At 43.3% G+C, this 17,622-nt stretch overlaps 1 protein-coding gene across 1 annotated transcript in view; it reads left to right on the forward strand.

The window, feature by feature from the left end:
- Positions 1-17,622, forward strand: part of SERINC5 (serine incorporator 5) — a 53,174-nt gene that overhangs the window by 17,126 nt on the left and 18,426 nt on the right. The window contains exons 2-7 of the mRNA XM_064176504.1: positions 216-383; positions 6,987-7,165; positions 7,884-7,966; positions 13,715-13,808; positions 16,084-16,295; positions 16,982-17,077. Of these exons, the coding sequence (XP_064032574.1) occupies positions 216-383; positions 6,987-7,165; positions 7,884-7,966; positions 13,715-13,808; positions 16,084-16,295; positions 16,982-17,077 (832 nt within the window). The remainder of the gene's footprint in view (positions 1-215; positions 384-6,986; positions 7,166-7,883; positions 7,967-13,714; positions 13,809-16,083; positions 16,296-16,981; positions 17,078-17,622) is intronic.

Raw genomic sequence — 17,622 nt, forward strand, 5'->3', positions numbered from 1 at the left:
TTTTGCATGTGGGAAAGCTAGAAACTGTGTGCTTAAACACAGTGACTTTTGGTAAACAAGACAGTTTGCTTCCACTTAAATACTGCTCAGCTGGGAGGAGAAGAGTTAAGAAATTCTGGGGTTCTACAGGAAGTCTGCAGCCTCTGTGTCTGATTTTGCAATATAAACCTGAAAGCAGTGATGACTTGTGGGTTTTTTTTTTTCTTACTTTTCAGTTGGCCTGCTGCTGTGGTACTGCTGCTTGTGCCTTGTGCTGCAAATGCTGCCCCAAGATAAAACAGTCAACCAGCACCCGCTTCATGTACGCGCTTTACTTCATCCTGGTGACTATCATCTGCTGTGTGATGATGTCAACAACAGTAGCTAACGAAATGAAAACACACGTAAGTAAGAGAGATGAACCTGCTGACACTCTTGGTAGGAAATGGGACTCTTTCCATAGCTCATCATGTATAGGGGTCCCTGTTCCCTCCAAAGAAGTGATTGATTCCCTCTCTCTCTATCCACTTTAGAATCCAAACAGGATAATTTTCCATGCTTGCTCTCTTCCTGTCAGTTGCTCACTCCTGGGGTGTGTTTCACAACAGGAAGAGTCAAAGATTACAGGACTCACAGCCTTCCTTCTCTCCCCTTGTGTGGAAGCCCACTGATATGAGCCCGTTACAGATTTACTGTGGAGACAGCATCACTAGAGGCTGTTCAGTTATTTACTTTATTATAAGCAGAGCAAAGTGGTTCAGTCTAATGTTGAGTTTGTCTCTGGCAATTTTTTTCAGTAGTAGAAGGAGCAGATTCATGTATTGCATTTGTAATGTCTGTGTTCTTGGTGTTGTGTGACAGACTGCTGCAATGCATGATGCCATAGATCCTTTGTAAGAGGTTTTCTTCAACATGTGCTGAGTCATCACATTCACATGTCTTCTAACTGCAGCAGATATTGTTTATCTCTAATTGTCTTTTCAATTAAGCCTTCAAAAGCATGAGTGGAGGTGTGGCTAAAATGAGATTTTTAGAACTCAAATGACTTTCAGAGTCCTACTACAGCTTTCCTAGGCTAAATGCTCAGCAACCTGCTTATAATCACACACTAGTCCTGTTGTACCACATCTGTTTTTTTTGTTTCTTAAACCACCCAAATTGCACTAAGAAATGCAGATCCTCTCTTTACTGTAAAAACTAAAAGAAAAGAAGTCTGTTTTTATGAAGAGGGAATAATGGCTGGGTTGCTTAATTCTTAAAAATTAAGTTTATGCACAAAACTCATCATCAGGCCTAGTTTGAGGTTGTGACTGTATTTGCCCTGGAAGCAGAAGGCTTCCCTCTCTGCAGGCATCTTGTTGTTTCGTGCTACCCACTCAGGAGAAGTGCCATTTGGTGCACAGTTAAATATGTTTCCTCATTTAACCAGTTGCTGGTCAAGTTGATGCCCTGCTTCCCTTCTGCACTTATCGTCAGTTGTCCATGAAATACTTTCCTCCATAGCAGCACAGATCTGGAAGCTGATGGTAGCACCTTGTGCCTGCAACACAGGTGAACCAGTAGGCTCAAAATGGAATTCACATGAGCACTTTTGTGCTCTGCTGCCAGTGACTAACCTTTCTTCCCATTCTACCTTCTTTACATGTTCTGTCCTAATTTTCTTTCATTTAACAGGGCTTTGCTTGAGTTATCCTATTGCCACCTTCTTAGCCTTGGCTACCAGAAGTTGACGATAGCCCTGGGCACTAAGTATAGATAGGATGCTTGCCTGTGAACTGTAGCTTAAAGACATGCGTGTGCTGAAACTGCTTGCCAGAAATTACTTTGTATTACTTGATGCTTAGTTTGGCAATGAAGTGAATAACTCAAGGAACTCAAGTGTGTGGGAAACAAATGATGTGCTTATATCCAAATTTCATAAAGTCATTTTCCATCAGTAGTGTGGTTTTAATGCAGCTTGTATCCCTAACAAAAATACACACTATTTATCCAACAGAAGAGTGATTCAACAACTTGCTTTTCAGTATTGCCAAATTTCTTTTCCGCTTCTTAGTCTTGAAAATTCAGTGTGGGAAGAAATGGCACAAAGAGTAGCTGTTAGTGTGAAGTGGAAAGAAAATCACCCTCTTAAATGAGAGTATTTGATGCCTTTGAATGGGAGATGAACCATCTGAAAGTAGGCTTTCTTTATCTGCTCTATAATTTAACAATTATGTTTGGAGCTGCTAAAAGTTCAAAGACTCCCGAACCTGATTCATCCCAGTTGTAGCAGAGTGCACCTTGAAAGCATTTATTCAACTGATCAGTCTCAGCTTCCCAGTGATGAACTGTGTTTCAACAATGCTGGGCACTTACTGACTCCTTAGCTTTTGGCTGGGTTATGGAGCAATCCTAGCTTCTCAAAGCATACTGTAAACAAATGCTTGGCGTGACTCTTTGAGGGTCTTACTCTCTCTTTCCAGAGAGGAAGAAGGATGTTAATTAGTTTTCATGAGAATGTTTTAATTTTTGTATTAAAAAGAAAATAACTGAACTTTTAATGCTCCATAAAGTTTGACAGAGAGCTGTGTGTTACAGGATCACAGAACCACAGGCTGCAGGGGTTGGAAGGAACCCAAAGAGATCATTGAGTCCAGCCCCACTGTGAGAGCAGGACCATACAGTCTATCTCAGATCACAGAGGAGTGCATCCAGACAGGCCTTGAAAGTCTCCAGAGAATGAGACTCCACAACGTTTCTGGGAAACCTGTTCCAGTGGTCTGTGACCCCTACAGTAAAGAAGTTCCCCCTCGTGTTGAGGTGTAACCTCCTGTGCTGCAAGCTTACATCCATTGTTCCTTGTCCTATCATAGGGAGCGACTGAGAAGAGCTTGTCTGTCCGTCCCCCTCCTGACACCCATCCCTCAGATATTTATAAACACTTACTAAATCCCCTCTCATTTTAGTCTCCAGACTAAAATGTCCCATGTCCCTCAGTCTCTCCTTGTAAGGCAGTGCTCCAGTCCTCTAATCATCCTTGTAGCCCTCCACGGGACCTTCTCCAGCAGATCCCTGTCTCTCTTAAACTGGAGAGCCCAAAACTGAACACAGTACTCAAGGTGAGGTCTCATTAGGGCAAAGCAGAGTGGGAGGAGAATCTCCCTTGATCTGCTGGACACACTCTTCTTAATACACCCCAGGATCCCATTGTCTCTCTTGGTTGCAAGGGCACATTGGGCTCTGCAGGTGCTAACCGAAAGCTGGGGATCTGCTCTGTGCCCAGCAGCACGTGTGGGTAAATAAGGCATTGTCTCAGAGACCGCAACTTCCACATCCTCTCTAAAGCTGGCAGTTTAGATGAAAGCATGTGTCAGTGGGAGGGCATGGTACCTGTGGAGTGTCTGGTTATGGTTTCAAAATCTTGGCTCCTAATCTGACCAACAGTATTTTGAGGATTGGCTGAAAGGCAGAACTTGAGGACTGTGTTAGTGGCACAGTCTATTTGGAGCACTGTAACAAATGGTGTCCTGTTCAATATATTCATTGATGACCTGGGTGAAGGGATGGATTCCTGGTGGAATGTTGAACCCAAAATTTGCTACCACAAATGAGGCTTTTGAGCGCAGATGTTCATTGCCAGTTTCTGATAAGAATTTAGCCATAGATGCAGGAAACAGTGTTTTGATTTGGTTTTTTTTTTAGTTTTCTATTCCATTTGTCAGCTGTTCAAGACAGGTAGTTTTACCTGGGTGTTTTGGGGGGCGAGGTTATTTTGGCTTTGTCTCCCCACCTATATAGAATTTCTTTCCTGCTTCTCTGTTTCTATAGCAAAGTTTGTTTGCCACATTCTCCCTTTATTAGATGAGGAAATCCAGATGAAAGCAGTCTCCTTCAGACTCTTTAGGCCAATTTTAGTACATTTCTTCCTTTTTTCCCCTCTGATGCCATTTCTCACAGCCTTATATTCATGTTTGGATACAGACAGACACAAGCTCAGAGGTGGCCAAGCCCCAGACAGCTGAAGGCTGGACATGATGTTGCCATGTTGGCTGGTGTCTTGCACTGTATTTATTTTGCATTCACAGCACGCAGTGAAGGGAGAGCAAATTGAGGGCAATCTGTCCCCTTTTCTGTAGTTGTTGCTGTCATCTCAGAAGGGTTTTACTGCATTCACAGAAGTGCCAACTTTGCTATGATAACGTGTTTGCTTGCACAGTAACCAAGGCATTTGCCTTATCTGAGCGAATGCTGAGTTTCGACAGCAAGAATGTTTTGTCCCCTGCTCAGAGGCCAAAGAATGTAGCTTATGTTGCTTTTAAAGATACAGAAGTAGGTATTTCATTGGAGCACATTTAGCAGATAACTAATCTGTGACTTAATGTCTGGCAGAACTACATGGCAAATGGAAAGCTTGGTGAATCGCATAGGCTGGGCAGGATGCTCAACATCTGAGTATGTTTCAGAGGATACAGAATTAAAAAAAAAAATTATTATAAACTTTCAGTGAAGAAATCACTTGATAAATTGTTCCCAGCAGCAGACAATCATCTCACATGCCTTTTTCATTACATCAGCTCTTCTGTCTGCAGCATTGTCCTTGTGTTTATTATCTTGTGGGGTCCCAAAGAGTTTGGTTTTATTCTTGTTTTGTTCCTTCAGGGTCGTGGGTCTAGCAGTTCAGTGCTGCTAGACTATTCCTGTGATCATTGCTTGCTGCTGTGTATTGTGCATACTACATGGTGGCTGAGCTCTTAGGTGCTTGTGTAGACACAAACCGAGCTGTTGTGAATCCATCCATGCTCTTTTTGTAAAGAAATTACTACTAACTGGAGAAAAGAACATGTAGGGTCAAAAATCCCATCAAGATCTCTGTAGAAGCTTATGCAATTAAAGAAGATGCCCATTTGCAGTTACCCAGACATCTGTTTTTAATTATCTTGTTGATTAATCAAATTTCATAGTGTCTCTTCATTTTGTTCTCCAGGTTTTATAGCAAAACGCTGTTTTGGTACCAAACACAGATATTACAGAAGTCTATCCCTGTTCGCTACTGTCATTTACATCAAACAAATACTTTATTTTCTCAAAAATATTGTTAATTTAATATTATGCATACTTGAAATCTCTTCTGACTGAGGAATATTGAATCCAAAGACTGGAAAGCCCATTTGCTTTCCCTGGCATTGCTGCGGCACCTTGGCTTGCCTGGATGTCACTGTGGCACTTATAGGTCTCTTAATTATTCCAGTCAATCTATTTGCTTATTTTGAATGCTGGCATGTTTGGCTAGTCTGACATTTCATTGTCTTCCAAGATCTGGCAAAGGCATCACTGATGCTCCAGACAGTTTTTCAGGAGCTCTCTAATAAGTCCTGGGTGTATTTTAGGCACAGCTACTTTTTTTTACTGTCCAGTGTCTTACACAGTGGCTACTCATTTCTGAGTTCTTCCTGAAAGAGCATCTCACTGTGGCTCAGCTTGAATCTGCTCCTAGAACAGTACACAGCTGCATTGAGACCTCCTTTACATCTCTTCAGTTGCTTCTATTCCACCCAGAATAAGCTTGGTGCTGTAGTTAGGTTTGCTAACCTTATCAAAACAACTCAATAGTGCTGTGAGCTGCTGAAATATTTGCTCTTTCTGGGAAGTTGCTGGGAAGGCTGTTGATCTCCTGGCTGCCTTGGGTTGCTGGTACAAGATGGGAAGTTGCACATTTTGCAAGGAAAGCAGACTTCTAGAGCCTGGTAGCTGAAAGACGGCACTTTATGTGTTTATCCCATGTTTACTACATCTCAAATGGGTTTCTATCCATCTAAGAACACTTCCTGATCACTTACTCTTGGTGCTTCTCTACTGATTTTGTGTACTGGCTTGCCTGCTGAAGAAGGGAGAAACTTGTACCTACACTAATTCTTGGAAATGTTCAAGAATGGTGTTGCCCACAGTATTTGTATGTTTTTCCTAAGGAAAATCTGGCCTGGCCAAATGCTTTCTGTAGTCTGATTCCCATTTCCTTTACTTGAGTTATTTGTTTGTGCATGCCATGTCCTGTCACATGTTGTCTCATTTCTTCTCCAGTTATTTTTGCAGGTAGCAGTGATCAGCTTTGGAGGGTTTGATGTGTTGCTTGACAGGTCTCACAAGCCTCATCTGAGGGCTGTGAGCATGCAGAGAGGCCCTTCTTTCTTTGAAATAGACAGTGCTTTTTCCAATTAAATGCCTGCATGTCTGTACAGCTGCCAGGGAGTGTCTGCACAGAAGCACCCCACAGGAGTGGGTCCTGGACACACAGACTTGCTGTTATGAGCTCTCAGCATCGTATCTGCCTGATGAAACAGAAGCCAAAATGTGCATCTGTTTGCTTTCCACTTACAACAGGAGCAAGGCCCTAAAGGCAAATATTTAACGAGGCAAGGGAAAGGTGGAATTTTCCTGCCCCTGTTAATTTAAAACAAAATCAGGGCAACTGGCACAACTCCCTTTCAGAGGCTGTGATAGAGAGATGGGAGCTTGCTGGCCCTGTGCTGCTTGGGTGTGCTTTGGTCTTCATTTCCACCAAGGGAAGCATGAACCAGAGCTTCCTGCCCTGTAGCCTTGTTCATGCCCCTTCTGCTGATAAAAACCACTGGCCTGGCTCTTATAAACTGGATTACTGAAGCAGTCAAAGTCTTTTGCTGCAAATCAATCCAAGTCTTTTGCTGTAAAGCATGGAAAGAAGGGAGAGAGCCCTTGAGGTTAATGGATAAGCAGAAAGGGGCAGGGATAGCTTAAGCCAACACAGCTGAAGGAAAGGCATGTGGAATTGTACAAAGCATCTGGAAGGAACTGAGAGCGGAGCCTCTGGAAAGTTCTGGTCCTTTGTGGTTTACATTTGTTTATGTCCCTTGAACTTTTAAATCCGGAGTGAGACTTATCAAGCATGCAAGGCATTAAGCCAGTGAAAAATCAGTGGTGAATAGATGGCGGCATGCTGGTTACAGTGAGCCCTGTGTCCTGTCTAAAGGCTTGCAACTTGTTTTGCTTTTCAGATTCCCTTCTACAAGGAAATGTGCAAAGGTATTCAGGCAGGAGAGATGTGTGAGAAGTTGGTGGGATACACTGCAGTGTACAAAGTCTGTTTTGGAATGGCCTGTTTCTTCTTTTTATTCTTCTTGTTCACCATCAAGGTTAACAGCAGCAAAAGTTGTCGAGCATACATTCATAATGGGTGAGTATTTGATTGCTGAATTTCCACTTCTTCTTGTAGATTTATGCTGCCCACCTTCCACAAGTGGGCAGCTGTTTACCTTCCAGTTGGGTACCAGGCAAAGAGAGAAAAACCCAAACCAAACAAAAGTTTTGTCAGAAATAATGTGGTCAAGTGGAAAGTGACTAAAGTGGCTGTCGTGGGTTTTTTAAAGAGAGCCGACAGAGATTAAACTCTCAAAGCAAATTTGGAGAGAAAATTCAGAATTATATTTGGAGAGAGAAAACAGCAATAGACATTATAAAAGCAATTACCATGGCAAACCCCCTTGAAGTTTCCCCCATCCCCAAAAAAACTATATCTACACTCCCTAGTGCTCCAATCCTCCCCCCACCCCAATGCCTCTGCCATCCAAGAGGCCTACTGCTTACATGTTCCCAATAAATTGGCTCCCACCACACACTCAGGGCAGGAGGAGGAGGAGGAAAGGAGAGCGAACTGACCTTGTTGTCAGTCTATAAAGAGATAGCAGAATTATGGGATTGAATAATAATCTTCTAGTCCCCAGAAAATGTTTTTAACCCTATAAGTCTCAACCTGGGACAAGTGGCAACTGGTCATCAAAAGCTGCTTTTTTCTGTTGTTAGGCTTTAATAAAGATTTCTTATGGTACTTCATTTGAAGACCTCTGATTTCCTGTTACAACCAGATGACTTTTTTTTTCCCTCCCCTCATCCAGATTCTGGCTTATTAAACTTATACTTCTCGCAGCAATGTGCTCAGGAGCCTTCTTCATTCCTGATCAGGACACTTTCCTCAATGGTATGTCCTTCTTTTTTGTTACACTGTTTAGTTCTGAACTACCTTGTGAGTGGCTATAACTCCTAAAGAGGTGATAAACATGAATATTGTCATATTTCTTCAAGTAAAGCCAGCATAGTTCAGGTGCAAAGAAGTATTTGGAGCTTTTTGATGGGGACTGTGTTCACAGAGATTGTGGTCTCTGTGTGAATGCAGAAAAGAGCTTGTTTTTTCCTGACCAAGAGCAAGCTGATTAGGTAGGTTAAATTATTGCTGTCTTGCAAATTCTTTAACAAGCAAGAGGACATAATAGAGCACAAAAAGAGTGTTAATTCAAGAGTACAGAGCCATGTTAGCTTGGCTTGTGCAAGTAGCTCTGCCATAGCACAGCAGCCAAAGTCTGTGCTGCGTGGTGGAGAGGTGTCGTCGCTGAAGAGCACTACGCAACCTGTCAGGTGCTGTTGTTTGCTGCTGGAAGCCTGCAGTGGAATTGAAGAATATGGAATGTTTTTAACTTTGAGGCTAGTGGCATGAATTCAGTAAAGTAATCTTAGTTTTTTGGTTGTATTGCAAGTTGCCTGCTGGCATGCCTGAAGAATTTCCAGGTTTGGGAGATGCCCTAGCACAGCACAGACAGATGCTTAAATGACATCTCTAGAAGGGGCTTCTTGTAGGCCTTTATAGGCTAGGAGCAGAAATCCCAGTGATACCAAGTCAAGTTTGTGCTCTTCAGTTTACCAGGTGCTTGTAAGACCTTAAAATGTTGAGTCTGGCAGGTGGGAAAAGGTGGGATCAGTAATGCAGAGGAGTGGTTGTGTGCTGCCAGCTTCTATTAAGGCTTGCTTGGTTACCTTCATTTTCATCACCCATCTTCACTAGCCAGGTGTTTAGAAGGGGAGGGAGTAACATAAGGGAAGAGGACAAAATGGACAGACATATATGAGCTCTGTGTTCTGGGAAACTAAGGTAAAAACCACTTCAGGTAAGCCACTGATACATGTAATTCAGTTTCTTGCTTTTACCAGCTATTTGGTCTTGCTTCAGATGTGAAAGGTGTTCCTCTCCTCCTTTGAGAAGTCATGGTATGGCTGTGCTTGTCCTTATTATCTAAGGTGCATGGTCATCAGAGGAGCCTGAAGGTACATAAGTCACACAGAATCGCAGAAACATCTAGGTTGGAAAAGACCCTCAGGATCACCAAGTCCAACCTATAACACTACTCTAGAAGAGCCACTCTAAACCACATCCCCAAGCACCACATCCAAAAGACTTCTAAACACACCCAGAGTTGGGAACTGAACCACCTCCCTGGGCAGCTCATTCCACTAGTGCCTAACCAATCTCTGTGAAAAACTTTTTTTCTAATGTCCAATCTAAACCTACCCAGTCTCAGCTTGAGGCCATTCCCCCTTGTTTAGTCTCCAGTTTCCTGTAAGAAGAGACCAGCAGCAGCCTCTCTGCAATATCTGTTTAAGTAGTTGTAGACAGCAATGAGGCCTCCCCTCAGCCTTTTTCAAACTAAACAGCCCCAGCTCCCTCAGTCACTCCTCATAAGATTTATTCTCTAGGCCCTTCATCAGCTTTGTTGCCCTCCTGGACCCACTCCAGCACCTCCACATCTCTCTTGTATTGTCGTGTCCAAAACTGAACACAATACTCTAGGTGTGGCCTCACCAAAGCCAAATACAAGGGGACAGTCACCTCCCTACTCCTGCTGGCCACAGCATTTACTACAAGCCAGGAATCACAGTGGTTGCTCATATTCAGTTCATATTCTTCAGTCCATAGGACCTGATGAAATGCATTCCAGAGTCCTGGGGGAATTAGCTGATGTAGTTTCCAAGCCACTCTCTGTGATATTTTAACAGTCAGCTGAAGTCTGGAGGAAAGGAAACATTGCACCCATTTTTAAAAAGGGTGGAAGGTAGGTCCCTGGGAATTACTGACCTGTCAGCCTCCCCTCCATGCCTGGGAAAGTCATGGAACAGATCCTCTTAGATGACATGCTGAGGCACATGGAGGACAGGGAGGTGACTCAGGACAGCCAGCAGGGCTTTACTAGGGGCAAATCCTGTCTGAACAACTCAGTGGCTTTCTATGAGAAAGTGACTATGGCAGTAAATAAGGGACAATCTGTGGATGTGACCTATCTGAACTTCTGCAAGGCCTTTGACATGGTCCCCACAACATCTTACCAAGTTGGAGAGGTATGGATTTGGTGGGTGGACTGTTCAGTGGGTAAGGAATTGCCTGGATGATGGCATCCAGAAGGTGGTGCTTGAAGTCCACATGGAGGGCAATGACAAGTGATGTCTCTCAGGGGTCCATACTGATGTCCCTTCTGACTGCAGAGGGGATTGGACTAGGTGACTTTTGGAGGTTCCTTCCAGCCCAGCGCATTCTATGATCCGGTCTGGTTTATACAGATGTGATGATACAATGCATTTTATTCCTGAGCATGCAAGACTGCTTGTCATTTTTGCAGGGAATCCTTTCCATGATGAAAAATTGTCAGGAACTTAACTGTGTTAGGAAAAGGTGAAGCTGGAGTTTTTGTGCTGGCTGGAGTGCAGTGTCTCAATAGCAGTCTAAGCTAGTCTGGTGATACAGTATAACATTCATTCTTCCCCATTCCAGCTCTTAACTTTCTCTCTAGAGCTGTATTCTGCACTTGCAACTCCATTTAGGCTCTGAATTTGAGATTTACAGGTAATCTATGTATTGTGTAGTTTTCCTTTCCCCACCCCCCCCTCCCATCAAGCAATTTAGACTGCTGTGGGGTTTGGGTTTTTGGCAGTTTTGTTTTGAGCACTCTCAGTTTGATTATTTTTTCTTAGAATTGAAGAAAAGCTCTTTTCATGCTCTCCATCATTAGCAGTTTGTTAATCGTGGAGAAGAGCACAAGATGCAAGCACTAAGTTTAAAGGTTTGTCTTTACCAATGACATTGAGGAGGGCATAGACTGCTCAGCAAGTTTGCTGACAACACCAAACTGGAAGGCTTGGCTGGCGCACCTGAAGGCTGTGCAGCCATTGAGTGAGTCTTGGACAGACTGGAGAGCTGGCCAAAGAGGAGCCTGAGGATAAGTGCAGAGTCCTGCACCTGTCAAGGAGTGATAAACTGCACCAGTACAGGCTAGGAGGTGATCTGCTAGAGAGCATTCCCATGAAGAAGGACCTGGGAGTCCTGGTGGACAAGAAGTTATCCATAGGATGAAAACATGCCCATGTGGCCAAGAGGGCCAATGGGATCCTGGGGTGCCTTAAAAAGAGTGTGTCCAGCAGATCAAGGGAAGTTCTCCTCTCTCTCTACTCTGCCCTGGTGAGACCTGACCTGGAATATTGCATCCAGTTCTGGGCTTCCCAGTTCAAGAGGGACGGGGACCTACTTGAGAGAGTCCAGTGGAGGGCCGCAAGGGTGATTAAGGGACTGAAGCACTGCCTTATGAGGAAAGGCTGAGAGACCTGGGGCTTCATAGTCTGGAGGGGAGAAGACTGAGAGGAGATTTAATAAATGTTTATAAATATTTGAGGGCTAAGTGTCAAGAAGGAGGGGACAAACTCTGCTCACTTGCACTCTGATAGGACAAGAGGCAATGGATGTAACTACAGCACAGGAAGCTCCACCTCAGCACGAGGAAGAACTTTTCTGTAAGGGTCATGGAGCACTGGAACAGGCTCCCCAGAGAGGTTGTGCAGTCTCCTTCTCTGGAGACTTTCAAGACCCTTCTGGATGCATTCCTTTGTGACCTCTGCTAAATTTTATGGCTCTGCTCTGGCAGGGGGGTTGGACTCAAATTGCTCCAGAGGTCCCTCACAACCCCTAACATCTTATGATCCTGTGGGGGCTATAGTGTTAAGTCCACAGTGGCTGTGCTAACTTTACAATTAATTGATCCATAAAACATCCTGCAGTTGTCTTGCCTGTGGCAGTGAGAGATTGTGAGGGTCTGGCTAATTACTCCATTGGTGTTCTACTTTTTCCTCCTCTCTCTCTCCCAGATACACATGCACAGCTATTTTTAACATACTTTTTAACGTGCTAGCTTCTTCCAGATTTGGTTTTGTTCAAGAACAGGAGCCTTATCAAGTGCCTATGGTGTTTTTAACAAAACCTCACAGTGGCATTTTCTGCTTTTTTTCAAGTAATGAGCTCATGGTGAATCAAAACCAAAATAAAGTCAGTCACTACATCATCTGTTAAGAGTAATGTACCCTAACTATTCTGTTCTTCCACTTCACTTACACAAGTTTTTTTATGAAAGGAAAACACAATGGTAGGATATGGCTGAACTTTGCTAAGGCGCTCCCACTCCCCTGGTTGTCTTTGCTGAAACCAGCCACACACGTGGAGTCATTTTATCAGCTATGCACTGCACAGCAGCAGAAGTTGTAGTTTAAACTAAAACTTTAAACAGGTGTCTGTATTTCCTCACAGACATCTGATGTTGCACATAGGAGATCTGTTTTCTGGCATACACAAACAGCTACCCTATGTAGGTCAATGATTAGTCAACCTGTCTTAAAAACTAGTCAGTGAATGCCAAGTGTTCCTGTCTCCTGGGGAGTGGCCCTTGACAGCATGTGCAAATAGATAAGCTCCGCCTTTGTTTTACTCTGTTACTGGAATCTGCAGGGGAAGAAGCTGCCTTTTTTAGTCCTGGTTTCCAGTACCTTGCAATTTCAGGGTTTAGGTTCCTGTGAAATGCTTTCACACCACCTCCCTTCCACCCGTCACGAATAAAAGTTTCAGTATTTTCTGTCTGAATAGAGTAACTCTTAGTCTTCACAAACATTTTCTATGTTAGGGAAACTCAGTAAATGTTCCAGCCAGCTTGTTTTGGAAGTGCAGCAGGTTGCAAGCTGAATTCATCAGATAGCTAATCTTGAGTTAGCTGAGCTGGCCTTTCAGCTGAAATCTTTTCACAGTATCAACAAGGTTGGAAGGGACCTTACAGATCATCAAGTCCAACCCTTTACCACAATTCTCAAGGCTAGACCATGGCACCAAGTGCCACGTCCAATCTTGCCTTGAGCAGCCCCAGGGACGGCGACTCCACCACCTCCCCAGGCAGCCCATTCCAGTGTCCAATGACTCTCTCAGTGAAGAACTTTCTCCTCACCTCGAGCCTAAATTTCCCCTGGCACAGCCTGAGGCTGTGTCCTCTCATTCTGGCGCTGGCCACCTGAGAGAAGAGAGCAACCTCCCCCTGGCCACAACCACCCCTCAGGTAGTTGTAGACAGCAATAAGGTCACCCCTGAGCCTCCTCTTCTCCAGGCTAAACAACCCCAGCTCCCTCAGCCTCTCCTCGTAGGGCTGTGCTCAAGGCCTCTCACCCGCCTCGTCGCCCTTCTCTGGACATGCTCAAGCATCTCAGTGTCCCTCCTAAACTGGGGGGCCCAGAACTGAACACAGTACTTAAGGTGAGGTCTAACCAGTGCAGAGTACAGGGGCAGAATGACCTCCCTGCTCCTGCTGACCACACCATTCCTGATGCAGGCCAGGATGCCACTGGCTCTCTTGGCCACCTGGGCACACTGCTGGCTCATGTTCAGGCGGGTATCAATCAGCACCCCCAGATCCCTCTCTGTCTGCTCTCCAGCCACTCTGACCCCAGCCTGTATCTCTGCATGGGGTTGTTGTGGCCAAAGTGCAGCACCCAGCTGCATGTCTTGCTACACCTGCAGGCTTGAGATATTCAGACTGCCTAGACAGTAATTAAAAAGATGAGTGCAATTTGACCTGTTTTCTGCCTTTCTGCCTTGCAGCCTGGCGATACATAGGAGCGACAGGAGGGTTCCTTTTCATTGCCATTCAGCTCATCCTGCTTGTTGAGTTTGCACACAAATGGAATAAAAATTGGTATGTGTTGGACAACTAATTACTTGAATAACATTCTTGTGGACTCCTGAAGAGTGCATTTCTTGGCATGGATGTAATTTTTGAAATAAGATATTTTAATGACAGTATTTAAAGTTGTTCATCTTTGCTTCATCCACTTTCTCCTTCCCTAGCAGATATGTTTCCTCCTTAATAGCTTATACACTGTTCTTAACCTCAATCACATGTTTTCTAATAAGTAGCAGTGTATTGGAATGTAAAAAACTGTTTACTTTGGGCTGGTTTATTGTTATGTGAAAGCAGACTTGCTATTGAACAAAGTTGTGCAAAAGAATAAAAGTAGATTTGCAGAATGTAACAGTGAAACAGTGTGCTGTGATGTAAACTGGCAAATCCCACTTTTTATGTCAGCTTAAGGCACAGTAATATTTTTTCCTTCACATGGAAACTGCTAGTTTCTCTTCAGCTCATGTGTGTTTATCTAAATATGCAAGATTCTCCTATCAACCCTCATAAATCCCATTTTGACACTGACTTAATTTGTAGTTTAAACACATTTGGTATTACCTTCCTCGCCTCTTAGCCTTTCATCAATTTAAAACATTGTTCTTCCAGATATTCACAGGAACTCCTGACACCACCGCCAACCTTTCTATCTCTCCTTTCCTGCTCTATAAACCTTTCCAGTTTTCTTGTTATTTTTAGCATACTAACTGATCAGAAAAAGTGTTAGCAAACCTTTAGGCTTTGTTAGCTTGCTGTTTTCAGGTGATGAAGAAGTGAGAACTCCTTATATTAATGTTTTGCTGAATGGCAGGGTTCTAAATGAAAACACAGGCTCTAGTTTAAGGTGTAAAGTTAATATGCTTTAATACATAGATATCTAAATACATATATATACAGTAGTAATTATCTAAAAGGAAATGGAAGCACAATAGTGGTGCACCTAATCAATAGTACATAAGGCTAGCTATAACGATTAAGAAAGGTACGTCATCAATTGCCCTAATAATACTCTACCATCACTTAGTGCTGTGGTCTAGTGGATTGGACAGGGCTGGGTGACAGGTTGGACTGGACAATCTTAGAGGTCTCTTCTAACCTGGTTGATTCTATGATCATCCAGATCTACAGTCACTGGGAGGGGCTTGGTTACAGCAAGGGTTTGGAGAGCTTTTCCTGGCAACTGGGAAGTCCTATGCAGTGTGCCCACTTGTAGGTGAGGTCTCCAAGGTCACTGCAAGAGGGCTCAGCTTTTTTAAAAAATTATTTATTTTTCTGAATAAATAAGTTTATGTGATTTCAAATGCAGAGGCACCTGGCTTCACTCTGCTACTAGATTCCACCCACACACTGATCAGCCCTCAGGGGAGGGTTTTTATCTATTTGGCTCTGACCACATATCTCCATGCAAAGCAAAGCTGGACACCTGGCTGCGTGGCTTTTACAGTCTGCCTCTAAATCAGGAAAGCTGAATATATTCCTGTTACGTTTCATGCTTACTAATGGTCATCTTTCACTGAAAATCATACATATTTCACTAATGATTGGGTAATACTAATCATAAGCAGTAATCAACTGTTTGCACCACAGTCACAGATATTTTTACTTCTAGTTACTGTAGGTGTTTTTCTGTAGATGAAAGATTTCCAACAACAGCATTTAATTTAGTACTCCCTGTCTTAGATAATTTTAATATAAGTCATGTTTCTACAAAACAACAAATTCTGAAAAACCTTGAGTCCACTGAAAAGCCTTTTGTGCCAAAATAACTTTTGCAGTTGCTAGTCCTAAAAAAAACCCAGTGAACTTTGCAAGAGGTATTTTGAAATTGAAGATAGACCATCTTGTAGCTGAGAGAAATTGGTGGGATAGACTCAAATAGAGTGGAGTATTTTTGAGCCAAAGGGTCATAAAACTGTCAAGGGAGTCCAAGAGGCAGAAGTGAGGCCATGCCAAGCAATATACCTTTGCTGTCCGTCTCTGAAGAGCTTTCTGAGGTAGCTGCGTTCCCACTGAGGAAATCCCTGAAGTATTGAGCTAAGACAAGCTTATGGGCTGATCCCAAAAACTGGAAATTCTAGGAGTCACACATAGTTACAGGAACAGCTGGGCATGATAATACAGAAAATAAACACTAACCTTGCAAGAACTTGTGTTGGCATAGAGACATGCACATGCTTCAGGAGTTTGCATGTTGTCTTTTGTGTTTGAGGATATGAACTGTTCAGGTATTAAGGTTTTCTTTTTTGAGGAAGGGGATACAAAGATAAGCTGCCTGTCTTTCTCTCCTCAGGACTGCAGGTGCAAACCACAAGCAGATGTGGAATGGTTTGCTTGCCCTCGTCACTCTCATCTTGTACTCCATTGCTGTGGCAGCCCTGGTCCTCATGGCGCTTTTCTACACACGCTCAGAGGGCTGCATGTACAACAAGGTCATGATTGGTGTTAACGGTGGCCTGTGCCTCTTTGTGTCGCTGGTGGCTATATCTCCCTGTGTCCAGAACTGTGAGTCTGCTGACCTTTACTCCTCTTGGGTTTGTGGTGCTGCCACAACTATGTGCCTGAAGGCATGAGCCATGTTCTGGGCAGATCTCGTGGTAGCTCATAGCTGGTGCTCTGCCCCTGTCCCTTCATCAACTCTATGAAGTGCTTTCACTGGTAATCAGCTCATCTGCCAAAACTAAAAAGGTGTAAAATGTACAGAAGAATCACAGCTGGTGGCTGGTAATGTGCTGTGGAGTTTAGACAACTCTTGCAGTGGTAGCAGGTGGAGTGATAGCTGTCAAACTCATTGGTTTACCATGTACTTTTGACTGTGATTCAGCATCTGTAAATTTTTGGGTGAGTTTAACACATATTTTGTGGGCAAATACAACTGTCATGGCATCTTGTCAGTAGCTTTTGGAAAGCTGGTGCTTTTGGCTGGAGCAGAGGGATGATTCTTTACTTAGGTGGGAGTACTTAATGCCTTTCTAAAACCTCCAACAGCACTAAAGGACAGAGGCTTTACGTGCCTGTGGAAAGGCATCTAAACTGGCACTAGTGATTTATGAACTGCTTCAAGTGAGAAAGAAAAGTTACTCTTCTCTTCTATGATACCGGTGTACTGTTGCTTGAAGGACATGAATTTATTTTTCTGTTTGTTAAAATGTCTGCAAAAATCACTTATTTTACCCTTTTTTCTTGTGAAGGCCAGCCCCATTCTGGTTTGCTGCAATCTGGAATTATCAGCTGCTATGTTATGTATCTCACATTCTCAGCACTATCCAGCAAGCCACCAGAAACTAGTAAGTGCTTTGTGTAAATTGTTTTAGATATGCCATGTATTAAAAGGAAGAATTCAGCAAACATGAATTAACAAACTCAGAGATATGGCAGTGCAGGGTTTAATCTGTTCTGGCCTACATATATGAAGTTGCAAGTACTAAAAACAGACCTGTGCAGCAGAAAGAACACGCAGTTGGCATTCTCCAAAATCACTAAAATTGATGACTATTTCCTTTTCCCAGGTGGGTATCAGATTCATCTTTCTGTACAGGGAGCATTCTTTTAACTTAAAAAAAAAAACCTTTCTGGTTCAGAATATTAATGCTAAAACTCCTTTCTTCATTAATGCTCAGTTTTTAGTGTTGAATAGCTGAAACAACAGTAACTAGAGGAAAATAAGTGCTTTGGAAGGAAGGAGAAGTTTTTACAGACACCTTCCAAGGAGAAAGGGGAGAGATGGGAGAAAATAGCTCTCTGCCACACTTGTGTGGGAAAGCACACACAAATGCATTCAAAACTTGAGAAGGACAATCAGACAGTATTTAGGTGGAAGATTTACTTTGGG

The sequence above is a fragment of the Pogoniulus pusillus genome, chromosome Z, assembly GCF_015220805.1.
Source record: "Pogoniulus pusillus isolate bPogPus1 chromosome Z, bPogPus1.pri, whole genome shotgun sequence".
Taxonomy (NCBI): Eukaryota; Metazoa; Chordata; class Aves; order Piciformes; family Lybiidae; genus Pogoniulus; species Pogoniulus pusillus.